The following is a 26638-nucleotide window of genomic DNA, read 5'->3' as shown; positions in this document are numbered from 1 at the left end:
ATGTACCAGACGAGGATTTTTCTGCTTTCTCTATTGGTGGTCATATCTTCAGGTAATGCTTTGCATATTTAAACGGATAAGTGTTCGAGCTTTGAATGGGTAACGGTAGTAAACGTCAAGTAAATGTACTCAATGCGGAACCCACTGAATGTCTTGCTACTTGCATGTGACTTTGAAATGATTTTAGCATGCAGCCTCACTATCTCCTGTATTTGAGGTGAACGTGAAGCCATGCGTCTTTAGTGTGCACCCGACTCTCTAGCCTATTGCAGTGCGTAAAAGCTATTTTTCCTTTCTTGTCGACTCCTTCTCGTCTGTGTATGTCTTCCATAAAGTCATTGGTGTCGATTAGGGGACATGTGTAGTTTGCAGCCTCTGGGATACCATGGGTGTAATGAGAGAAATCAATGGGGGCTGTTAAGGCGCGCGTAAAGATGAATGGCCAAGTTGGAACCGTTAGGATATTTACAACTGTGTCTTTGGAGGGAAGCTTTTGAACTTCAACATACATGTCTATAGTGTTAATATTTATATTATGCGTGGAAATCAGAATGGAGAGCCTTCAAAAAATAAACGTTGTTATTGATTCGGGTAAGGTGAAATACAGGAGCATTAGGTACTTATTTTAAACGTTTTTCATTCCAATTTGTTTCATTAATTGTGTGTTATCAGCACAAAAGTTGACATGTTTGATCATAGATTTCAACGGTGTGCTAGTATGATGCACCATTCAGCCGATGCGTAAAGATACTAGCCTTTTCTCTCTCCTTTTACGCACAAGTTTACTTCTCTATAAGGCAATTTGGGGACAGGAACTCATGGTGCTTTATCATGTCAGGCTTCATGTTATTAACTTTAGTCAGCTCCCACACTATTTTCTCTGATTACACCACTTAATACCAATTAATGACCCGGAAGGTTGCAAGTTCAAACCCCCGAGCTGACAAGGTACAAATCTGTCGTTCTGCCCCTGAACAGGCAGTTAACCCACTGTTTCTAGGCCGTCATTGAAAATAAGAATTTGTTCTTAACTGACTTGCCTAGTTAAATAAAGGTTAAAAAATAAAATAAAAATGGCTATCCATCAAACAAACTTCACATAATCATCACAACAATAATCCAATACAACTTTTCAATACTAATCTTGAACATGCTAGTAAATTTGACTCATCCTCTGAACCTGACTATTGCCTCTCATGCATTTATTCCTTAATCAGGTATTGGCTGTTCAAGTCTCCATCTGATCCAAAACACTGTATCATCTTTAACCAAGATGTGCAGTTTGTAACTGTTTCCATAAGAACCATGTTTACACTTCTCATAAAATAGTGTTAAACTCAGGCAAAGAACATATCTGTAAATCCAATAACTATAGGATGGGAAATGGCAATGTTTTGGCTATCTCTTGTGTATTGAAATCTCAGGGATATTTGGTCAGGGATATTTGGTCAGATCAGACTCATCTACCCTTCATGGCCATGGTCAGACACAGGGCAGCCAGGTGGACTGAACACTGGGGTCAAACAATGATTGACGACCTCACACCTTAATTTACATAAAACAGACAGACCCTCTCTGTCTGCCTCCCACCCCACACCTCATTTGGGGTTATGGTGGTGTGTGGGATTGGGTGTTCAGTAATCCCCCTGCAGCCGCCTTACTAGACATCCCCTAAAACCTAGGCAAACACGCACACACACAAACATTCTCCCCCAGCCTGCACAGACAGTGTTCTCCTACTCTCAACCAGACACCCTTCTGACTGGGGGTGTTAATCCCAAAGATCTACAATGAGGTAGAATCAGGGCCAAGGCGCTACTCTGCCATGAGGCTCAAAAGCTTGGCCTTAGTTCCTTCAGACATATTTGCTCTCTGTGCCATAGCCTTCCCTGTTGGCCTCCCCACTTCTTCACCTCTTATGTGGCTGGACCCACCCTGGGTTCATATATAACAAATAAGACTGATGTTGGTGCATAGAAACAGTGCTGCTGGCTGTTATTGCTGTGTGTAAGAGGGATAAGAAAGTGGGTTAATTACATGCTTAGACCAAATAAGAAAAGCAGGTATTCAACCCTATTTGACAGCAGTTATGAATGACATATAGTTTTTAGGTATGCACTTCAATATGTATGACATTTTATAGGACTTTAAGCAAAAGACCTAAAGGCAACACTGGCCATTGTTTTGATGCAATATTGCAGAGCAATGTTGCCAGTAATGGTTACCGAAACTTTTTCCATTGTAAATGAGAATCGTTTTAATACCTGGGGAAATTTAATCGGCAGGGCCACCTAGTCAATAAGATTAATATTGCCAAAACAAATTGCCTGTGTATCATGGGCTTGGTGAAAGAACAATTTACACCACGAGTCTCATACATTGAGAGCATAATTCTCCCAAGGCCCTTTGAGGTGGGATGTATAGAGACTGAAAATAACATTGTGTTCACTATACAATGAAACCTTTTATAAGAGAAAGACACACTGAGGTTTATTAACCTCAAGAAAGAAAGTTATCAAGAAAGTGTGTAAAAGTGAATTTTAAGGACAGTATTGGAAAACATGTCCATCTCTATCTATCAGTTTAATTGAAACAATACCGATGCCACTTTTACTGAATAGAAACATGGAACAACCTTCGTTCTGGAATTGTTTTCGATTAAAGATAAACTAGACTTCCTGTTCTTAAAAGTGAAATCCATTCAATCAACTGCTGGTGGTCAATGAGACCTGATGTTGACTTCTTGACAGAAGCCACTTTCACAAGCAGCAGTACAAGATGACATAGGCCATTTCTGTCCAACAATGTCAATACATTTTGGTCATCCTGATTCGGTGTTGCAATTACTTTGACCAAATGCGCTCCACTGCATCTCTTTAACATGTTTCTGAGGAACTCAGGCTGAGGCAAAGGGAAAGCAAAGTTGGTTAGTTTAGGATCTGTCTTATTTTGATTGTGCTGTTTTTACATGGCCACAGAGTGCTGAACGAAGTATAGGCCTATCCCACTTACAGAAAACTGGGGCTGAGAAAAATTGAGGAAAGTGATTTTCGCTTTAATACAGACTCTGGCCAAAATATTTAAAAAATATGCTTGGAGCATATTCTAAGTAGTTAGTGTTAAAATACTTTTAACAAGTGTTAAAATACTGATGAATTCATTATCACAGTGTGTTGTCATTAGAATGTATTGTCATTAACTAGGCCATTAATGGTTGTTGAATGATGAATGACAGACAAGCTAAATATGTTATCTCAAAACGTTGCATAATGGATGCTTGGTCTGTTGCCAACATTGCCCACATTCCTACAATGCCACCCCTTGTAATTGGTCCTTAAATGCCCCCTACACTTGCTGAACGAACCCATGGGTGTGTATGGAAGTGCTTGTAGGCGGAAGTGAATTAATTCGCGCAATGGGAAAAGGGTCTCGTGTTCACACACACACTAATGCCAAATTGGCTGGCAATTAATGAAGAAGTGGCTGTTTAAACAATAGGAGAGGAGCTATGCTGGGAGCAGATCTGCTGGTGCACCATCACCAGCCATAAAGAAGAGCGTGCCACGCAGCTAGTCAAGGTTGGGGCTGGGAGAGGGGTAGAGAGGGGAGTTTAACTCCTATTAGTGGGACAATAGGCCCAGCCCAGCCCAGCGACGTCAGACCCCAAATCCACAGCCCCTGCCCCAGCACCCCCAATCCTCAATCCCAGCTGGGCCTAGGAGTCAGACCCCAATACTTATACAGGCCTTTCTACCCCCCTCCCTTCCATCCGTTATGCCTGCCTGCATGGGCCTAATTCAGTAGACATCATCTGTGCCTATCCCTCTGCTGTGATGAAGAGTGAAGGAGGCTAGTGAAGGAAAAGGTGAAAGGAGAGAGGGAGAGCTGCTGGCTATAGCAATATCCACTGGTAATAAGACATGTTTAAGCCTATACCAGAGGGTCTGCCTGTGGTGTGACTTGAGCTGATAATACAACTAAGCCTGTAGAATTCTATGCTTATTATAGCATGGTCATTGATCTTATCCATTTCACCTAATGGAGCTTATCAACACTGTAAACATTCAGGAAAGCACATAAAGTGAAGAGCACATAAAAGACGTTCATTTTCACTATGGCATCCTTCTATCTCCAAAGTCGGCCTCTCCCCTTCATACAGGGGTTCCCAGGGTCAGGGAGAGGGGATAGTATGGGACGAGTCAATTAAGGATTCAGCGACAGACTTGCAACTTGCAACTCACTAGCAGCCCCCCCCCCCTCCACTCACACACACACAAAAAACATACAAACCCACACAGGGAAAAATATAGAGGACGCAACCAATGAAGGGATTTACTTGTGTTTGCCTTCTCTGCCTCGACCCTGAACCCCCTTTTCATGGTCCTGGGGGGCTTAGCCACCTTCACGCCACAGAGTCACAATGGAAACTGTGAAGTTCACTGCCAAGTCTGAGGCGACAATAAACAATGAAGGGACTGGGGTAGGGGGCTGCTTTGGTGACCGAATGCAAGCTGTCCTCCACCCGGCCCCCTCAGTCCCCTCAGCCAACTCTCTCATGACCTTTTAGGGTTCTGGGGTCACAGTCTGGGGCTGAGGGGTGGAGATTTGGGATTTTGGTGGGGTGGAGTGTGAGGGAAAGCTGGGGGATGGGGCCGGGGGACCCTGTCCTCAGTGTTCTGGATAGCCCCCCTTCTGCTTATTATGAGCACCCAGATGGGTGGCGAATTTATCCCTAAACTTAACACTTAATCACACTCCGTGGCACAGGGGCGAATGCAGGGCTGCAGTGGTAAAGATGGGCTTTGCATTTTGACTGTGTGGAATACGGCTGGGAAGTTATAAGGCAGCTAGGCTGCTTTTATATGACATACATACATGTAGATGATAAATAATATCATAATTCGCTTTATGCCTCTGATTTCAAGTACAAATGAATGATTAAGGTTTCCTTATTGAGCAACCCAAAAATAATGGACTGATTACAGCGCTCTCACCCCTCAAAGCCTCAATCAACACAATTTGACATCAGTCTTAACTGTGCACTTAACTGTTTCCCTCATAGTCCCTTCTTGCATTACACTCTCCCTCTATCCCCAGCATGGAAGTCCCCAGATATCTCTAATCCAATATGTCCCCACAGAAGATTTGACATGCAGCTAATCCTTAGTTACCGTGACCGACATCTCACTCTCTTTACATCCCCAGCATAGCATCCCAGGTATTCCATTATCCACTGCTACCCCTTACATCAGATGTTAAGCTTGACTGAGTGTCTCTGGGTAGTGCAAGCAGTCGTTCTGAACTACAAAGACCTGGGGCCCAAGCTTCCCAGCTGTGTCAGGCAGTGTGACTTGGGGCCTGTTCTAAGACTCCATGCCAGAGTGACTTGGGGCCTGTTCTAAGACGCCAGGCCAGAGTGACTTGGGGCCTGTTCTAAAACGCCAGGCCAGAGTGACTTGGGGCCTGTTCTAAGACTCCAGGCCAGAGTGACTTGGGGCTTGTTCTAAGACGCCAGGCCAGAGTGACTTGGGGCCTGTTCTAAAACGCCAGGCCAGAGTGACTTGGGGCCTGTTCTAAGAGTCCAGGCCAGAGTGACTTGGGGCCTGTTCTAAGACTCCAGGCCAGAGTGACTTAAGCTTCGACCTGGTCCTGGGTCATAGTATTGAAATCCAGAATTTATATATTTTGCAGAGCAGATATGAAGGAGATTGTAAAATAAGTTTGAAGGGTTTAAGATTCCTTGTACTGTGGCTGCTTGTTTGGCAGCATCCATGTGTGCATTGATTGCGTAAATTATGGAGTTTTACCCTGAATGGCCCAAGCACTCATATAATATATAGTTGTTGGAAGGTGCAGGGGATTGAGAATAATTGTATATCAGTGATTGAAAGGTGTATAACCCGAATCTAAATGTAATGATCAGGTATCTACTGGAGCGAGAAGATATCTTCATTTAGATTAAGATGCTTTAAGGATCAGTCCTGTGGATGTGCAGCTATGCTGTGAATAGACTGTAGTTTCTGGTTAGTTGTTATTTGTTACAGAGGGAGTCAATGGAGGTGGATTAATGGGAAAAGGGGGAGGGATTAAATGGAGTAAAGGGAGGCTAATTGGACAAACAAAAAAACAACTGGAGGCAGTGGAGATTACACAGCATGTGTTGGAGCAGAGCCAAGAGCTGGAGTTTAGACTGGGTCTCCCAGAATGGGCTGATGTGGGGGAGAGGGGGCTATGGGAGAGGACTATGGCGAGGATGGGAAGACTATGGATGGATGGGGGGAAGGAGTTGGGAAAGAAAGAGCAGCTGTCTGGCGTGTTTTTGGTGGGATGTTTGACGGTTGCAGAGGTTTGCTGTGGTCGGCCGTGTTGATGTAGGAGGGGGTTTGTTGTGTCTGGGTAGTGTGTATTGTTGTTCTTCAGAAGGGTCACAGGGTCAGGGGATCCAGACGTCACACGCTACAATTCCACAGCTCGCCATATAAACATAAGAGACCGAAAATGAATTGAACCTTTTCTTCTTCTCAGCATCTCTCCTTTTTTTAAATCTTGAACATCTGGGAAAGGTGGATTGGACTTTAGAATGGGCCAGGGGAAAGGGAGAGGGTTAAAAATCAGGGGGAACAGAAGGGGTATCGCCAAATGGTGCGTATAATGGGGCGACGGGCGTGTCGACGGAATCGGTGACGGGGTTCGGCGAAGTGTGAGCGATGGGGGTGGCATGGGAAAGTCACCTCCAAGTTCAAGTTAAAAAGGGGAGAGGGGGACAGGGGGGTGCAGTAGAGTGGCTGGCGAGAGGGGGGCAGATGTTCTCATCTGAGTGGGCGATGACTAAAGGGGACAGAGGGGAAAAGGGGAAAGGGGGTGTGTGGGGGGCTCTCACTAGTCACCCACCCAGACTTCATTGAAGTCATCCAAACTTGACCCCTAACCCCTCTCCCTCTCCCCCCTTCTTCCCCACTTCTTGCATTGTTCAGGCCCTCTCTTGCTTCAATGGCTCCATGGCATTCGGCACTATTGTAAGGCAGTTTTGGGAATTAATTGTGTTTGCGTGTGGGGGAAGGAGTGGGGGGGCACTGTGAAAGGCAGAATAGGATGGGGGGTGGAGGTGACTAACAGAGCTATCAATCAGGCTGGAGGAAAGTCAAGTGCAAGTTCACCCTTCTGAAAACTACCCAAACAGACTCCTCTGAAGACATTATCTTTGCTCCCCTCCCTCTGCGCTGTTGTTTCTCACTTTTTCAGTCCAATACCCCCCCCCCCTCTCTCTCTCTCACACTCACACTCACACTCACACACACCCCCGTCTGGAGAATGAAGCTGTCACCAGTGCACACTGTGTGTGGGGCACACCACTGAGAGAGGCAGTCTCACTTTTCACAGGGTCTCATTGTGGGGAAAGAGTTAGGGCTTCAGGCTGTCTGCTCTTGCTCAATGAAACTGGCCATTTATCAGTGTGTGATTCCCAGCCTAGCGCTATAAACCCAGCCAAGGAGTAATCCAGCGTCCTCTTTTTCCCCTATTAATCTCTCATTAACAACCCTGTTATTCAGCGGTAATTAAGGTGTTATTAAGAACACAAGGGCCTGGATTATGTCCAACATCTAGTTGGGCAGAGATTGGTTTACATAGAGCCCTGGAAAAGTTTTAACAGACACACGGTTTATTTGTTATAAATCAATCCACCAAGAAAGGTGCTTCAATATATTTCCCCAGAACCACATGGCCATATATTGTCGGTATTGGAAGCTCCTAAACTTGCTAACTATATAGGAGCTATATTTTACAATGGTGATATAACACAGTGTGATATGTGCTTAAGGCACTACACGAAACCAATAGATAGGTCGTTAACAGAGAATCATTTACGAAAAAAGTCCACTTAGATCGATGACATCAGCACTTGGATGGCTTCATCAGCCATCTTTCAGTGGAGAGTTTCAACCTCTGGCCCTCTGATGGCTCTGTACTGGAATCACTGATTGATTGGTGTAGTAGTGTAATAGTAGGTGATAGGTCATATTCCTGATGTCAGTTCAGCTTTAAGTGTCTTTTGCGTGTGTGTGTGTCCGTGTGTGTGTGTGTGTGTGTGTGTCATCATTATTATCATCCTCATTCTCATCTTCATCATTGTCATTTTTCAACAGCCCTCTTACTTCCATCATTGTCCTCTTCTTCATCATCAACTCCACCACCACCATCATCATCATCAGATGCTCCATTCTGTCCTGAGGATGTCCCTTGTCATCTACATCAGCCCTCTTACATCCATCATCATCATCCTTATCATCATCTGAATGGAGGAGAACTTCAGCAGTACCTGATCTCCCATGCTCCTCTTCTCTCACCCAGTGTTGGGCAGAGCCTCTGAGCTGGCCTTCTTGAAGGAGCCCAATGATGTCATCGCCGTGCGTGATCGGCCCCTGATGCTGGACTGCCAGGTTGAAGGGGAGGGGCCTATCTCTGTGATGTGGCGGCGCAACGGAGTGTCCGTTCCCACCGGACTGAAGGCTAGCGTGTTGGCCAACGGAACTCTCCTGATCAAGAGCTTCCAGAAGAGGAAAGAGAGCAATGAGACGGACGCTGGGGAGTATGACTGTGCTGCCCAGAACCACTATGGCATGTTGATCAGCCGCAAGGCCAGGGTTCAGCTGGCATGTAAGTTACACACACCACAGACACGCGCAGGCACATATACATATTGGAGTGCTCACACACACATTAGTAGTCATACATAAGGCAGATGATACACATACTGTATACTGTAAGAGTCATGTGTGACACATTACATGGCATGCAGCAGTTATATGTAAACTCTTTGAATTGGCTAGCAAGCCATTGAAGTGAACATAACATCTCACATAAACCGGCTCCCATGCTGGTCAAGACATTCTTTATGTGTGTTCATTCATTTGATACTGCACATTGTGCCTTTAAATCATACCTGACTGCTTTAATCCTTCCTTCCCACCCCTTCCTCCATTATCTGTCCCCAGTTGGGACTGAACATTAATAACCACAGCACCTCCCCCCACTCTAAACGCCCCACTGAGTGGACAACCTTTCATTCACTCAATCCCCTGACCCCTCCCTCTGGCCAAATAAAACCAGAAGTGGGTGGTTGGGGGTTGGGAGGTGCAGGGGATTTTGGGTAAACCAGCAGAATTATGGCTATTGGAAGGATTGGTGGTTCTCCCCTTAGGGAAAGGGGTTACCATGGTGATTCACTTTCATTTAAGAAAAATGCAGTTGCTCTAAGCCTATCAGAAAGACCTGTCTCCAGGGACTTTGTTGTTTTTTGGGTTCTAGGACATTGAAAACCGTCTTGGACATGACTATTTTCTCTCACACACAGCTCTCCCTAAGTTCCACACACACCCGGAGTCCAAGTCGGTGGATGAGGGTGGCGTTGCCAGACTGACCTGCCAGGTGAACGGAATCCCAGAGGCCAGCATCTCCTGGGAGAAAAACAGAACCGCTGTGAATACTGATGATAACAGGTAACGCATGGGTACACACACACACACACACACACACACACACACACACACACACACACACACACACACACACACACACACACACACTATAATTCTCCTTTCCTGCATTCAGGTACACCATCCTGCCCACAGGGATCCTGCAGATAACTGGTGTAAGGTGGGCTGACAGTGGTGTGTATCGCTGCGTAGCCACCAACATCGCTAACACTCGCTACAGTCACGAGGCCCAGCTCACTGTCACTGGTAAGAGATAAGAGAAGCTGTCCTCTCTGAGTATGTATGTGTCAGAGATCATATCTGCTAATAACAAATATCTGTTTGTGTATTTACTGATATCTGTATTTTTACTTTGTCACCATTTCCTATCTTCTCTCTCTCTCTTTTTGTCTCTACAGTGGCAGCTCCACGGATCTACAAGGAGCCAGTGATTCTGTCGGGTCCTCAGAACCTGACCATCACTGTGCACCAGACTGCCATCTTGGAGTGCATCGCCACTGGCAACCCTCGACCCATCGTGTCCTGGAGTCGGCTGGGTAGGGTTCTGCTCCCTCTCACTCTACATCCCTCTCACACAACCTACATCACTGTCCAAACCCAAGACCAAATGATTCTACCACAGAGAGTATTGTCTCGTAACATCAATTTGTTATCGCTAACCGGCGCCGACAGAGATGGCCGCCTCGCTTCGCGTTCCTAGGAAACTATGCAGTTTTTTGTTTTTTTACGTGTTATTTCTTACATTAGTACCCCAGGTCATCTTAGGTTTCATTACATACAGTCGAGAAGAACTACTGAATATAAGATCAGCGTCAACTCACCATCAGTACGACCAAGAATATGTTTTCCGCGACGCGGATCCTGTGTTCTGCCTTACAAACAGGACAACGGAATGGATCGCATGCAGCGACCCAAGAAAACGACTCCGAAAAAGAGGGAAACGTAGCGGTCTTCTGGTCAGACTCCGGACAAGGGCACATCGCGCACCACTCCCCAGCATTCTTCTTGCCAATGTCCAGTCTCTTGACAACAAGGTTGATGAAATCCGAGCAAGGGTAGCATTCCAGAGGGACATCAGAGAGTGCAACGTTCTCTGCTTCACGGAAACATGGCTTACTGGGAAGACGCTATCCGATGCGGTGCAGCCAACGGGTTTCTCCACGCATCGCGCCGACAGAAACAAACATCTTTCTGGTAAGAAGAGTGGCGGGGGCGTATGCCTCATGACTAACGAGACATGGTGTGATGAAGGAAACATACAGGAACTCAAATCCTTCTGTTCACCTGATTTAGAATTCCTCACAATCAAATGTAGACCGCATTATCTTCCAAGAGAATTCACTTCAATTATAATCACAGCCGTATATATCCCCCCCCCAAGCAGACACATCGATGGCTCTGAACGAACTTTATTTAACTCTTTGAAAACTGGAAACCATTTATCCGGAGGCTGCATTCATTGTAGCTGGGGATTTTAACAAAGCTAATCTGAAAACAAGACTCCCTAAATTTTATCAGCATATCGATTGCGCAACCAGGGGTGGTAAAACCTTGGATCATTGTTACTCTAACTTCCGCGACGCATATAAGGCCCTGCCCCGCCCCCCTTTCGGAAAAGCTGACCACGACTCCATTTTGTTGATCCCTGCCTACAGGCAGAAACTTAAACAAGAGGCTCCCACGCTGAGGTCTGTCCAACGCTGGTCAGACCAAGCTGAGGAATACGCTGATTCGGTGTGCGAGTTCATTAGAACGTGCGTTGAAGATGTCGTTCCCATAGCAACGATAAAAACATTCCCTAACCAGAAACCGTGGATTGATGGCAGCATTCGCGTGAAACTGAAAGCGCGAACCACTGCTTTTAATCAGGGCAAGGTGTCTGGCAACATGACCGAATACAAACAGTGCAGCTATTCCCTCCGCAAGGCTATTAAACAAGCTAAGCGTCAGTACAGAGACAAAGTAGAATCTCAATTCAACGGCTCAGACACAAGAGGCATGTGGCAGGGTCTACAGTCAATCACGGACTACAAGAAGAAACCCAGCCCAGTCACGGACCAGGATGTCTTGCTCCCAGGCAGACTAAATAACTTTTTTGCCCGCTTTGAGGACAATACAGTGCCACTGACACGGCCTGCAATGAAAACATGCGGTCTCTCCTTCACTGCAGCCGAGGTGAGTAAGACATTTAAACGTGTTAACCCTCGCAAGGCTGCAGGCCCAGACGGCATCCCCAGCCGCGCCCTCAGAGCATGCGCAGACCAGCTGGCCGGTGTGTTTACGGACATATTCAATCAATCCCTATACCAGTCTGCTGTTCCCACATGCTTCAAGAGGGCCACCATTGTTCCTGTTCCCAAGAAAGCTAAGGTAACTGAGCTAAACGACTACCGCCCGTAGCACTCACTTCCGTCATCATGAAGTGCTTTGAGAGACTAGTCAAGGACCATATCACCTCCACCCTACCTGACACCCTAGACCCACTCCAATTTGCTTACCGCCCAAATAGGTCCACAGACGATGCAATCTCAACCACACTGCACACTGCCCTAACCCACCTGGACAAGAGGAATACCTATGTGAGAATGCTGTTCATCGACTACAGCTCGGCATTCAACACCATAGTACCCTCCAAGCTCGTCATCAAGCTCGAGACCCTGGGTCTCGACCCCGCCCTGTGCAACTGGGTACTGGACTTCCTGACGGGCCGCCCCCAGGTGGTGAGGGTAGGCAACAACATCTCCTCCCCGCTGATCCTCAACACGGGGCCCCACAAGGGTGCGTTCTGAGCCCTCTCCTGTACTCCCTGTTCACCCACGACTGCGTGGCCACGCACGCCTCCAACTCAATCATCAAGTTTGCGGACGACACAACAGTGGTAGGCTTGATTACCAACAACGACGAGACGGCCTACAGGGAGGAGGTGAGGGCCCTCGGAGTCACACTCAACGTCAACAAAACTAAGGAGATGATTGTGGACTTCAGGAAACAGCAGAGGGAACACCCCTATCCACATCGATGGAACAGTAGTGGAGAGGGTAGCAAGTTTTAAGTTCCTCGGCATACACATCACAGACAAACTGAATTGGTCCACTCACACTGACAGCGTTGTGAAGAAGGCGCAGCAGCGCCTCTTCAACCTCAGGAGGCTGAAGAAATTCGGCTTGTCACCAAAAGCACTCACAAACTTCTACAGATGCACAATCGAGAGCATCCTGGCGGGCTGTATCACCGCCTGGTACGGCAACTGCTCCGTCCTCAACCGTAAGGCTCTCCAGAGGGTAGTGAGGTCTGCACAACGCATCACCGGGGCAAACTACCTGCCCTCCAGGACACCTACACCACCCGATGTTACAGGAAGGCCATAAAGATCATCAAGGACATCAACCACCGAACCACTGCCTGTTCACCCCGCTATCATCCAGAAGGCGAGGTCAGTACAGGTGCATCAAAGCTGGGACCGAGAGACTGAAAAACAGCTTCTATCTCAAGGCCATCAGACTGTTAAACAGCCACCACTAACATTGAGTGGCTGTTGCCAACACACTGTCATTGACACTGACCCAACTCCAGCCACTTTAATAATGGGAATTGATGGGAAATGATGTAAATATATCACTAGCCACTTTAAACAATGCTACCTTATATAATGTTACTTACCCTACATTATTCATCTCATATGCATACGTATATCCTGTACTCTACATCATCGACTGAATCCTTATGTAATACATGTATCACTAGCCACTTTAACTATGCCACTTTGTTTACTTTGTCTACATACTCATCTCATATGTATATACTGTACTCGATACCATCTACTGTATGCTGCTCTGTACCATCACTCATTCATATATCCTTATGTACATATTCTTTATCCCCTTACACTGTGTATAAGACAGTAGTTTTGGAATTGTTAGTTAGATTACTTGTTGGTTATCACTGCATTGTCGGAACTAGAAGCACAAGCATTTCGCTACACTCGCATTAACATCTGCTAACCATGTGTATGTGACAAATAAAATTTGATTTGATTTGTTATTGTCACTTTTCTGACACCTATTCGGGTTACAGAAGTAACAGCAAACATACACATGATATAAGACGTGTGGCCTTGGTAGTTGAACATTGACTGAATGCTGCCTTAATGCTGCCTTAATATTGTTGAGTATTTCTGTGCTAAATAGATCATCCATGTTTGCTACAGATGAGACTTTCAGCTCTCTAACTCTCCCCTTTTTGCATTATCTCTCTCTTCTCCTCCAGACGGGCGCTCCATCGGGGTGGAGGGTATCCAGGTGCTGGGTACGGGGAACCTGATGATCTCAGATGCCAACCTGCAACACTCTGGGGTGTACGTGTGCTCTGCCAACCGCCCTGGGACCAGAATGAGGCGTACTGCGCTGGGCAGACTGGTGGTGCAGGGTGAGTCGTGGTACCCATCAATCTCACACCAAACACACTAGTATTAACCCTCAAACCCCAAATACACACAATGCAATATTGGCTTTGTTGATACAGCACTTTTCAGATCTCCCACCCACCATTACCAGCCTCCAGGAAACCACTCAACCATCACCTCAATAGACCGGTGCCTCCCAGGCCTATGCTAAATGCCCCCTAGCCCCTACCCAGAAAACACTTCTGTAGATCTGAAATGAGTGGATAGGTAGAAAAAACATGTCAGACATTCCACCCAGCCACTCAAGAGACAAGGTGATGCTATTAGCATATTTTTGAAACCTATGTGGTCTTTCCAGATCTACAGAAGAGCCTGAGGGAGTTGGGTCTGGGGGTCCATTTGGAAATTCATCTCAAGTCTCCCTCAGGGGAGCACCTGGCTCTCCCAGGTCTCTGTTTTTGGGGGTAAAGATAGAGGGGTGTGGGGGAGGGATGGGGAGATGGAGGGAGAGAGGTAATAAGCAGGATGGAGGATGGTGGGGATGCTGGGGTTATTTTAGGAAGGTTAGAATATATTAACCTTTGGTAGATTTGACCATGACCTTAAGGGTGAACTGACATCCCCCAACTCTTCTGGTCACCTTTGACCTCCTGGCACGGGGCCTTAGTGTTCTGCTGTTGGCCAACATGTTCTATTGGCATTGGGCTCCAGCTGGACAAAGATGAAGGAGGAGATACCGTTTATTGCTGAAATGACCCTCCCTCTACTTCAACGAGGCTTTATGTGTAATTCTACCTCTCTGCTCTACCTATTTTAGCTCATAATACCTTGTTTTATACTATAGCATCTTAATGGTGGTTCATCCCATGGATTAAACTCACAATTATGCCTACATAAATATAAACTCAGACTAACACTCAAACACAAACACACTCAAATTTGAGTTTCAGAGTGAGTGTGTGTATGTGTTCATAGTTGGAGTGTTTAGTCCGGTGATACTTTCCTGTACGTCAGTAATACACTGCCAAATGGCACGATAGTACACACATTTGTAAATGTATACTGGTAGCTGGTGTTAATGGCTGAGTTTGTCTGCTTGTCCTCGCCACCCAACTCAATCAATCAATATCTGCTTTCTGTGTCTTTCAAAATCAGTATCTGGCTAGCACCCTTATTGTGCTTGGTGAATGTATTCATTCATTTATCGATTGACGTTGGAAAAGGCACAAAGAGCATAGCTTCATTTGAAAATAAAGAGGTCAAACCATCAATAGGTTTGGAGGAGTACAACTGCAGTCAGCGTTCATATACAGATATGAATCGGTTTAGTTTCCCTTGCTTTTTCATGACTTGATCAACACATGTGTGTATGTTACAGTGTGGATAAACTTGCTGCTCTTTCTAAAACCACTCATACAGTTAATGTGGGGGGTAGATAACAAAAATCCAGTCCATAATGTTAACACCATCTATACCAAGGACTCAGGCTATACCCAAATCTAACATCAATAAAAATACTATATTAATTCTAGTTTACTCAATCCCTTGATATCTCATGTCAAATACCATATGCCTCAATGTGCCTGAAAATCTCCTAAGTTCACTGATTCTACTTGAACTTGACCAGCCTTTACCTTCTGCAGACCTTTTCGGTCTTATGAAGTCTGGTCTGGCTTTGCATATTATGGGATGCCTTTTCAGACCTCATCTCCCTGGTTGCATCTGCCTCCTGCCCCCCACCCCCAAACTAATTTGGGGTGCTGGCTGCTGGGGGTCATAAATTGGCTGCACCAGGGGACCACCTGACCAGGACAGATGCAGGCCACAGTCAGACAATGGCTGCATAATCACCATCTGTGGGGAAGAGAAAGAGACAGAGAGAGAGAGAAAGATGGAAAAATATAGAGATAGTGGGACATGTACACATACACTAAACACAAGAGATAAGGGAAACAAAGGTATACAGAAATGGAGTATTGCAGTATATTGTACACATTCATAGACAGCAAGGAGAGATATATTGTACACACTCATAGACAGCAAGGAGAGATATATTGTACACACTCATAGACAGCAAGGAGAGATATACTGTACACACTCATAGACAGCAAGGGGAGATATACTGTACACACTCATAGACAGCAAGGGGAGATATACTGTACACACTCATAGACAGCAAGGGGAGATATACTGTACACACTCATAGACAGCAAGGAGAGATATACTGTACACACTCATAGACAGCAAGGGGAGATATACTGTACACACTCATAGACAGCAAGAAGAGATATACTGTACACACTCATAGACAGCAAGGGAGATATACTGTACACACTCATAGACAGCAAGGGAGATATACTGTACACACTCATAGACAGCAAGGAGAGATATACTGTACACACTCATAGACAGCAAGGGAGATATACTGTACACACTCATAGACAGCAAGGAGAGATATACTGTACACACTCATAGACAGCAAGGAGAGATATACTGTACACACTCATAGACAGCAAGGAGAGATATACTGTACACACTCATAGACAGCAAGGAGAGATATACTGTACACACTCATAGACAGCACGGAGAGATATACTGTACACACTCATAGACAGCAAGGAGAGATATACTGTACACACTCATAGACAGCAAGGATAGATATACTGTACACACTCATAGACAGCAAGGAGAGATATACTGTACATACTCATAGACAGCAAGGAGAGATATACTGTACACACTCATAGACAGCAAGGAGAGATATACTGTACACACTCATAGACAGCAAGGAGAGATATACTGTACACACTCATAGACAGCAAGGAGAGATATACTGTACACACTCATAGACAGCAAGGAGAGATATACTGTACACACTCATAGACAGCAACGGAGAGAGATATACTGTACACACTCATAGACAGCAAGGAGAGATATACTGTACACACTCATAGACAGCAAGGAGAGATATACTGTACACACTCATAGACAGCAAGGGAGATATACTGTACACACTCATAGACAGCAAGGAGAGATATACTGTACACACTCATAGACAGCAAGGAGAGATATACTGTACACACTCATAGACAGCAAGGGAGATATACTGTACACACTCATAGACAGCAAGGAGAGATATACTGTACACACTCATAGACAGCAAGGAGAGATAACTGTACACACTCATAGACAGAGAGAGATATACACACTCATAGACAGCAAGGAGAGATATACTGTACACACTCATAGACAGCAAGGAGAGATATACTGTACACACTCATAGACAGCAAGGAGAGATATACTGTACACACTCATAGACAGCAAGGAGAGATATACTGTACACACTCATAGACAGCAAGGGGAGATATACTGTACACACTCATAGACAGCAAGGAGAGATATACTGTACACACTCATAGACAGCAAGGGGAGATATACTGTACACACTCATAGACAGAGATATACTGTACACACTCATAGACAGCAAGGAGAGATATACTGTACACACTCATAGACAGCAAGGAGAGATATACTGTACACACTCATAGACAGCAAGGAGAGATATACTGTACACACTCATAGACAGCAAGGAGAGATATACTGTACACACTCATAGACAGCAAGGAGAGATATACTGTACACACTCATAGACAGCAAGGAGAGATATACTGTACACACTCATAGACAGCACGGAGAGATATACTGTACACACTCATAGACAGCAAGGAGAGATATACTGTACACACTCATAGACACAGGAGAGATATACTGTACACACTCGGAGAGATATACTGTACACACTCATAGACAGCAAGGAGAGATATACTGTACACACTCATAGACAGCAAGGAGAGATATACTGTACACACTCATAGACAGCAAGGAGAGATATACTGTACACACTCATAGACAGCAAGGAGAGATATACTGTACACACTCATAGACAGCAAGGGGAGATATACTGTACACACTCATAGACAGCAAGGAGAGATATACTGTACACACTCATAGACAGCAAGGAGAGATATACTGTACCCACTCATAGACAGCAAATAGAGATATACTGTACACACTCATAGACAGCAAGGAGAGATATACTGTACACACTCATAGACAGCAAGGAGAGATATACTGTACACACTCATAGACAGCAAGGAGAGATATACTGTACCCACTCATAGACAGACAGCAAGGAGAGATATACTGTAACACTCATAGACAGCAAGGAGAGATATACTGTACACACTCATAGACAGCAAGGAGAGATATACTGTACACACTCATAGACAGCAAGGAGAGATATACTGTACACACTCATAGACAGCAAGGAGAGATATACTAGACAGCAAGGAGAGATATACTGTACACACTCATAGACAGCAAATAGAGATATACTGTACCCACTCATAGACAGCAAATAGAGATATACTGTACACACTCATAGACAGCAAGGAGAGATATACTGTACCCACTCAAGGGAGATATACTGACACTCATAGACATAGAGATATACTGTACACACTCATAGACAGCACGGAGAGATATACTGTACACACTCATAGACAGCAAGGGGAGATATACTGTACACACTCATAGACAGCACGGAGAGATATACTGTACACACTCATAGACAGTAAGGGGAGATATAATGTACAGGGAAGCAGAGAGAGGTAGAGTAAGGGACGATTAAAATAATAAATTAGAAAACAGACAGTGACAAATACAGATGTAGGATCTTAATTCGAGACAGTTTGCTACAGAAGGAAAATAATGCTTTAGCAACAAGAAATGTGAATTACTATGTGGATTAGAATTAATGGACATTTTTGCAGGGCTTGATAATAAAAAAGGGGGGGAAATCAAGTCTGAAATATTGAAGTGGAACTTCAATGCACTACAAGTGCATTTCAGGAAGGTTTTTGTGCAACATGGTGCTCATATTAAGATCCTAAGATTGACCAAGAGATTGAGGTTGACCGAGAGAAAAAGAGAGATATAGGGAGAACAGATTCAGAAGAAATTGTAAAACAGAGAACTGAAAAAAGATAACAAGATATAGAAACAGACAGTGCTAGCAAAGCCCAAGTGCAGGAGGAGGGGGAGGAGAGTAATCGTGCCAGAGTGAGGGATCACCTCTGATCTCTCACCCCTGACCCTCTCCCTGCAGGCCCTAAGGAAATTATGCGTGAGATGGTTGGGGGTGGGGTTTTAGTTTTCGTGGTAGGGGGTGGGGCTTTGATGGGGTTTTTGTCGTTATAGGCCTATGATTGGCAGGCCTTGATAGAGCAGCGAGACGGTCCTCGCTCCACCTCCCTGGCCTGTGGGGACACTTGTCTTTGTCACAGCTGCAGGCGACAGACACAGGCAAGGCCAAGTTCAGGGGACAGAGGCCACGAGTGCCAGTCAGACATACAGAAGGGCTCAGGACACAAAGGGACACGACAACCATTGTGTGTTTGCAAAACAGCTTATTCTAAGGGACATCTATGTGTATGCCTACACGCCATTCCCATGGCTTTTGGTTAGCATCCTCATGCATAGGGAAAGCTGAGAGTTACTTTTCATTCACACCTTCTGAAAATGTGCATAATATTCCAGGGAAGATAGGACAATTCACAATTGCCATGAGGTTTTTGATTGGGACCTATGTGTCGTGAACTTTGTCCTGATGGAAGTTGTGTTCGATTTTAGCCATGGTCATGGTCAACTCATTGTATTGCTCTGATGACACTGCAATCAGGTTTACAGAGAGGGAAGCACATTCAGTATATTTCTGGATAGTTCAATATATTTCGGTATAGTTCTGTATGAGAAATGATGTGAAACAGTTGAAAACCAATCTACGACCGTGATTGGTTTTCATGATTGAGGACCTAAATGTGTGTGTGACCAGAATGCTGAAGTCTGCTGTATACAATAAGAGTCACAGCAACGTACAGGAACACAGAAAACTCTAGATAGTCCAGCCACACCTTTGGTAGGCAAACACCTAGACTGAGGGACAGGCAGACCCAAAGAAAAGCATTCACTGCAGGTTTCTCCTCTAGTTCACTGAAACAAAAGGAACCACTAACCCTCATTGAAATAACAGGGCTTGGATGCATCTCTACTCTAAATAAATGGCCTCGCCCAAGTGTGAAGTGCACTCTAGCACAGGAGAGAGGGATGCTAGAGGGTAGATTCATTACCCGTCCTTCCCCCAAATGCAGTAGTATGGAGCAGCCCCCATTCACTCTCACAATGGGAGTCATCTTTTTTGCTCTCAAATGAGCAAACCAGCAAACCTGCACCCTAACCACAGTCTCCCTTTTCCACCTCTTCTCTACCCCCTCGGTCCCTTCTGCAGAGGGGCAGGCTGGGACAGCTGGGGAGCTCTCTCTGCAAACAGAATGACAATGACCCTGACTGCCGTTCTGTCACCAGGCTCTCACACACATCCAGCATTGATCCACCATTACTCAAACTCAATTTCAGCTCTCCACACTGCTGGAGCTGAAGTGAAATACACACTTATTAAACACTTATTCTAGACTGTTTGGAGTACTCCTGTCAGTCTAGGCATAAGGAATTGGACAATTCGTTGCTGATGGATATGTCTACAGGGCCATTTATGGCAGCTTACTGTTTCAACTTTCCTTAAACCAATATTTGGCCCTATGCTTTGCTCTCAGGTGGATTTCTGTTAGGGAGACGACAGAAAAAAAAACAGTTAGGGAGACTAAACGTGTTCCTGTGGTTATATAAAAATGTTTAGCACAATTTGTTGTCATATCCAAGTTCTGCTACCCTGGGAACCCTAACAGATATATATCTCCTCAATATCCTCAAATCTCCAGAAGATTAAACCAAGCATTTCTGTTTATCTTTTCGGTACAAAAGCTTTAGAGGCCCAGCTTGTATGTCATCTTTTATTTTCCTGTCCCTTGTTAATGCAAAGAGATTGAGGCCCAGCGCCCTGGTTAGAAATAAAATCCAACCCTGCCATTGATTGATGGCCGCCCCAACCCCCATGCCCCCAGCCCCTTCACCCCTACACCCCCAACCCCACCTCCCTCTCCTCTTGGTCCGCTTTTCCCAGAGTCCTGACAATGGATTTGTGAACAAGCTAATTTTTACGAGGGGGGTGGGGGAAGTAGTAGATCAATGAGATGCGTGTGGAGGGGGGTGAGGCCTCAGGTTTTTGCACACAGACATTATGCCATTGTGGCCGAGAGACTGCTTCTGTGCCCCTCTCTGTCTCCCTCTCCACTCGGGTGTCACAAGAGGGACGGACAGGGGTGCCGCTTTAATTTGGGGACGAGATGCTGCTGTCATGGATAATGAACTTGATTTTGGACTCCTTGTTTTGGCATATGCTCAGTTGGAGTCTGAGTCTAGACCTTAATGTTCTTATCTCGTTGGAGATGTGGTGGCTCTTCTTGTTTGTGGATTATTTGTGGATTTGGATTCAGAGGCAAACACTCATCCTGACCACATAAAACACAGAACAGAATGACATTTCATCCTTTTCAAGTTCTTTGAGTAACATTCGACACCTAAACTATATTAAATTGAGCACAAACAGGGCATATAACATATTGAGTAAACCCTAGAATTTAAATCAAGATTGTATCTCTCGTACACTGTCCATTATCCAAAACATAATTTTGGCAAGTTTATCTTATTCTCATTTTAGTCTCACAACCAGAATGGTCAGAATAATATCAAGTCCATCTGTGTCAACTGCGTTGCTGAAACATCTATCCTGCCCTCTACTGTGCTTTATAGTAATTGCAAGACATAGGCAACACTGCACAGTCAAAGCAGCCACTGAGCCCTGTAATAGCACGCAGTATCTCATCCCCTATCCATCTCCCTCCCCAACTCCTCTCATTTAAATTAAATTGAAATAAACTACATAATGTAGATATTGCCAAGCAGACTTTGAGACAATAGAAGATGGTGGAACATTTCATCACATACATTCATTACAGAGCACGTAGTGAAATAGGAGACGCTCACTCTCTTTCTTTTTCTTTCTCTCTATTCCCAGCTCCTCCTGAGTTTTTGCAGTGGCCGCAGTCTGTCTCCAGACCAGCAGGGAGCAGTGCAGTGTTCACCTGTATGGCCCAGGGAGTTCCCGAGCCTCACCTCATCTGGCTGAAGAACGGCAAAATCCTGACACCTGGTGACAACGTCAAACTCACCAACAATAACAGGTACAGTAGTTAGTATGCTTTAACTCATCGAGATTTACTTTTAGATCTGCAAATATAAGATTCAAATGAAACATGAAGTAATGTTATTAATATATCCATTACACCATCATTATTAGTCACTACAACTCTTAACAATACCCCTCCCCCACACACACCTCCCCCACCCCCCCTCTACAGTACGCTGGCGGTGACGCGAATCACCACGGAAGACGAGGCCATCTACCAGTGTATTGCTGAGAACAGCGCTGGCACCAACCAGGCCAGTGCCCGCCTGGCCCTCACCCAGTCCACGGAGTTGCCCGAGGCCCCCCAGGACCTGACTGCCACGGCCCTGTCCCCCACTACCCTACAGCTCACCTGGGTCCAGCCCGCTCCAGAGGTCACCGACGGCATAATCGGATATGTGCTGCACATCCGCATGTTGGGCGGTAAGGAGGCTGTTATAATATAATACAACTTCATTGTCCAAAGTGAATCTTATATTTTAGCTGTTTCATGGAATTCATATGAAGAATTGAAGATATTTTTTTGCTGACACTTATGTATCTAGTACTCCAGTAGTACACAAGACTGCCTCTTTTTAATACCTTCCTGTCGTAAGATGCAAAGATGATGACCTCACTTCCTGTTTCCTGTCCCTTCCAGAGCCAGACAGCAGAGAGCTGCAGGAAGCTGTCAGTAAGACCACCTTCCAGCATGAGTTCACCACCCTGGAGCCTGCCACCACCTACTCCATCTACCTCAAGGCTTACTCCCCTCTGGGAGCCAGCCAGCAGTCCAGCACTGTGGTGGCTACAACACTAGGGGGCGGTACGTCATTTAGACATCACGAAATGAGAGGAGATAAGCAGTTGCATATCAGAGTGTCTAATTTCTCATGTTCCTCGATCACACCTATATTTTTATTTGTCCAACTCTTTAATTTTTCTCACTTTTCTATCTTTTCCTGTTTCTGTAAAATCTCCTTGTTTTAGTTTTTCACATTTTGTTTGTTTATCCGAAGCCTCACTCATCTCTTTCCCTTTTCTCTATCTGTCTTCTCATGTTTGGAATTCAATTTGTATGTTAATCCACTCATCTTCTCTGTCCCTCCCCTCTTTCCCCTCACAGTACCCATTTCTCCCAGTTTCTTCACCAAGGTGCTGAACAAGACGGCCATGCAGGTGTTCTGGGAGCTGCCAAGTAAGTCGGGCAAGGTAGAGGGCTTCAAGCTGTCCTACCGCGAGGTCCCCCAGCCCAACTTCCAGGGGCAGGAAGCGTTTCCCGGCCACATCAACACCCACACCATCTCCCATCTAGGTCAGTGATGAGACAGAATACTACTAACCACTGTCACTGCAGGGTCTCAGATTGCAATGACTCACACAAAGCAGACATTTTCACAATGCAGAGTGCCGGTACTGGTACCGTAGTGACCTTTGAAATGGAATGAATGCTGTGTATTAGGGTGTTGCTTTCTATGGTTGGTTTTCCAAACTGGCCATCTCTGTTTCAGAACCCGCTGCTGTGTATGAGATCCAATTGGTGGCCTACAACGGCAATGGGGACGGTGCTGCCAACAAGCATCTGGTTTCACTGGCTGAGAGTGGTACCAGCGCCAAGACCAGCTCCGGTGAGACACAAACACAGACCTTTAAGCTGATTTAGGATCAGGACCCTATGTGTAACTGTCAGTGTAAAATGGTACTGTCTAACATACTACACCAGGTGGCAATGTGGAGCAATGATGCTGTCTAGTCAGTATGTGTCAGGGGGTACATTTTTTTATTTTAATAATTTATCCAGAGCAATTAGGGTTCAGTGCTTTGCTCAAGGGCACATCGACAGATTTTTCACCTAGTCGGCTCTGGGATTCAAACCAGCGACCTTTCAGTTACTGGCCCAACACTCTTAACCGCTAGGCTACCTGCTGCCCTGTAGGGTTGCAAAGGGAGGGTATACTACTGGAAACTTTTAAAGTTTACCAGTTACCTACAAGAATTTTGGTAACTTTCAAGAATTGTATGTAATTTATAAAAAGACATCCAGTGGCCCTATTGGGTACGTTAGATTATCACAGATGTCTGTAGTTATCGGTGGCCCTCTCTCTGGCAATATCACATGTAAAATAATGAAGGTGATTTTAAAAAACAACAACTATTGAATGACAAAGCTGTAAAACATTATCCTAAATATAAATCATCAACTTAGTGAATACCATTAGTGTTTAATATGAAACATCCTTTATATATTTTTTTACACACTTCTATTTATTTTACTATTTCAATATGTATTTGCTGTCAATGTTTTGGCGTCAGTCTGGTGCCAGATGTGAAAAAAGTCAATGTTGGAAGAAAAAATAATTATTTGAAAATAATGCCATTACTGATTAGATGCTTTTTTCATTCATTCAGCTATTTTCTCTTGAACCATATGGCCTATCTACAATGAAATCATGGACAATATGGACACAGATATAATAAATTAATACTATACATTCATATATATTTTTGTAAGCTATTGAAGTATACAGTAAATTACCAAATTTAACATAGATTGGCACATATTTTCTGTTAATTACCAAATTTACATTGGTAAATTACAAGTAGATTTGCAACCCTAGTCAGACTATATATATGTAAAAACATATACTCATCCTGGATAAGTGCGTCAGCTATATTATGAAAAGGTAAATGTAATGTAAATCTCTTTAGTTAATCTTTCAGATCACAGAAAGAACATCTCAGTGTGTGTCTGCACAGATGTTTGCCAAGTCCACAATAACAGGGAATGTGTTTTTTGTGTACTTTTGTTTTCAACTCTTTCTGGGTTTAATAACATATACTCATCCTGGATAAGTGTGCCAGCTATATTATGAAAAGGTAAATGTAATGTAAATCTGTTTAGTTAATCTTTCAGATCACAGAAAGAACATCTCAGTGTGTGTCTGCACAGATGTTTGCCAAGTCCACAAGAACAGGGAATGTGTTTTTGTGTACTTTTGTTTTCAACTCTTTCTGGGTGTAATTAGTGTACAATATTTGCCTCATTATATTAGAATTAAAGCAGATCGTTATATTTACACCACAGATGGTGTGAGTCGTGGCACTTATGCGTGTCTGTGCGAGCATTTGTGAGTGTGTATGTGTATCCCTCTATTGTTTTTCCACTAACAAAACCCATTTTTGTGTGTGTTTGTCCAGGTGGGCAGAGCCCATGTAACTGCAAGCAGGATGACGAGGGGTCCATGACTGGCATTGTGGTGGGAATCCACACTGGCATGGCATGTATCCTCTTCTGTGTTCTGTTCCTCATGTTTGGCTACCGCCGCAGGTAAGCAAGCACTTTTTGGTCAAATGTAATATGGTAGCAGAATAAGTTTTGAATATGGTTTTAGTTACATTGCTTTATTTATTATTGCCTGGATATTGAGTCACTTTGACTCGAGGACACGGGTCTCATTCCATGTTTGAATGCTTCTCTCCCCAGCTTCTTCTGCAGGAAAGGGACCCAAGATGGCTGGTCAGGGCCCCGAGGAGGAGACAGGAACCAGCGGGCTAGCCCACCTAAAGAGGGGGTGATCCGCATGCCCGAGGTTATTGAATTAGTGCCTCAGGTAAGGAGCTGTAATATGCACAAATCTACACCATACACACTCACAGTTCTAGCTTTCTGTGTCCTATGGAGTGGTTAGTCTAATAATAACCATCCTTCTCTTTTCTGCCTGTAGAGATGTGACTCTATCACTGCTCCAGTGATGGTTGTTAAGGGTCAAGCCCCCCCAGCGCAGTGCCAAGTCCTCATCGAGCAACCCCCACCATGCCAGCCTGGCACAGGCACCGGCTAAAGCACCCAAACACCACTCCACTTACCCCCCCCCCCCCCAAGCCCAGTCCCCTTAGCCTGAGAAATGAATGGCTGTTTTATGGTTCCTCCACCTCACCTGCCCACCAACGCCTTAGCCATAGTCTGCCTATTGCAGCGTCCAGCCGTAGTTCTAGCAGTGAATGAGAGAGAGAGATTGAGAATGAAACTGAGAGTAAGAGATGATGTGTTGAGGACTTCTGTTGAATGTCCAATACCACAAACGAAAAAAGGTATTTTATAATAGCTTCAAGTAAAAGTAGTACCAATGTAGTCATGAGTAACTATTGAGATTTTAACCCCATGTCTTTTACACCAAAGCTGAAAGCCTTATTTTGGCATTTTATTTTTAGTTCCATGGAAATGTATTGGTAGCCATAGAGGAAATGGGCACAGACCATTTATTATTCAAAATGACTCATTAGGTAAAATGCTGCTGGCTCATCTCTGAAGATAACTGCAATATGACTATATTCCTTATATTTTCTATGTGGTATTGGACATTGTGCATCTTCTTAAAACCAAAACCCATAAATAGCTTCATTTTATGTCATTTTAAGTTAATGGCCAATGGTGCCATTTTCAGGTTAGATATAGATATATTGAGGCCTTTTACCAGTTTGAACAGTAAACGTGGCTCTCAGATAATTAGATGTTGAGCTTGAGTCAATGGATGAGATAGAAAGTCTATCAGTCTTACA

General features: G+C 44.7%; 1 protein-coding gene across 1 annotated transcript; it reads left to right on the top strand.

The window, feature by feature from the left end:
* LOC115142044 (immunoglobulin superfamily DCC subclass member 3-like) lies at positions 1-25920 on the top strand. The gene is made up of 14 exons (XM_065027119.1): positions 1-52; positions 8350-8655; positions 9353-9497; positions 9610-9740; positions 9893-10030; positions 13761-13919; positions 21929-22094; positions 22272-22522; positions 22740-22904; positions 23205-23393; positions 23590-23706; positions 25277-25406; positions 25563-25689; positions 25804-25920. The coding sequence occupies exons 1-14, from the start codon at positions 1-3 to the stop codon at positions 25918-25920; spliced, it is 2193 nt and encodes a 730-aa protein (XP_064883191.1).
* The last annotated feature ends 718 nt before the right edge of the window (positions 25921-26638 follow it).

Source organism: Oncorhynchus nerka, linkage group LG14 (genome assembly GCF_034236695.1).
Source record: "Oncorhynchus nerka isolate Pitt River linkage group LG14, Oner_Uvic_2.0, whole genome shotgun sequence".
In the NCBI taxonomy this organism is placed as follows: domain Eukaryota; kingdom Metazoa; phylum Chordata; class Actinopteri; order Salmoniformes; family Salmonidae; genus Oncorhynchus; species Oncorhynchus nerka.
The sequence above is the reverse complement of the archived record's forward strand: the minus strand, read 5'-3'. Positions and strand labels throughout refer to the sequence as shown.

Coding starts and splice junctions, on each gene's coding strand:
- LOC115142044 (XM_065027119.1), top strand. CDS start 1: ATGTACCAGACGAGGATTTTTCTGCTTTCTCTATTGGTGGTCATATCT. Junction 8,656..9,352: donor GGCCAGGGTTCAGCTGGCAT/GTAAGTTACACA, acceptor TCTCACACACAG/CTCTCCCTAAGTTCCACACA. Junction 13,920..21,928: donor GGGCAGACTGGTGGTGCAGG/GTGAGTCGTGGT, acceptor CTCTATTCCCAG/CTCCTCCTGAGTTTTTGCAG.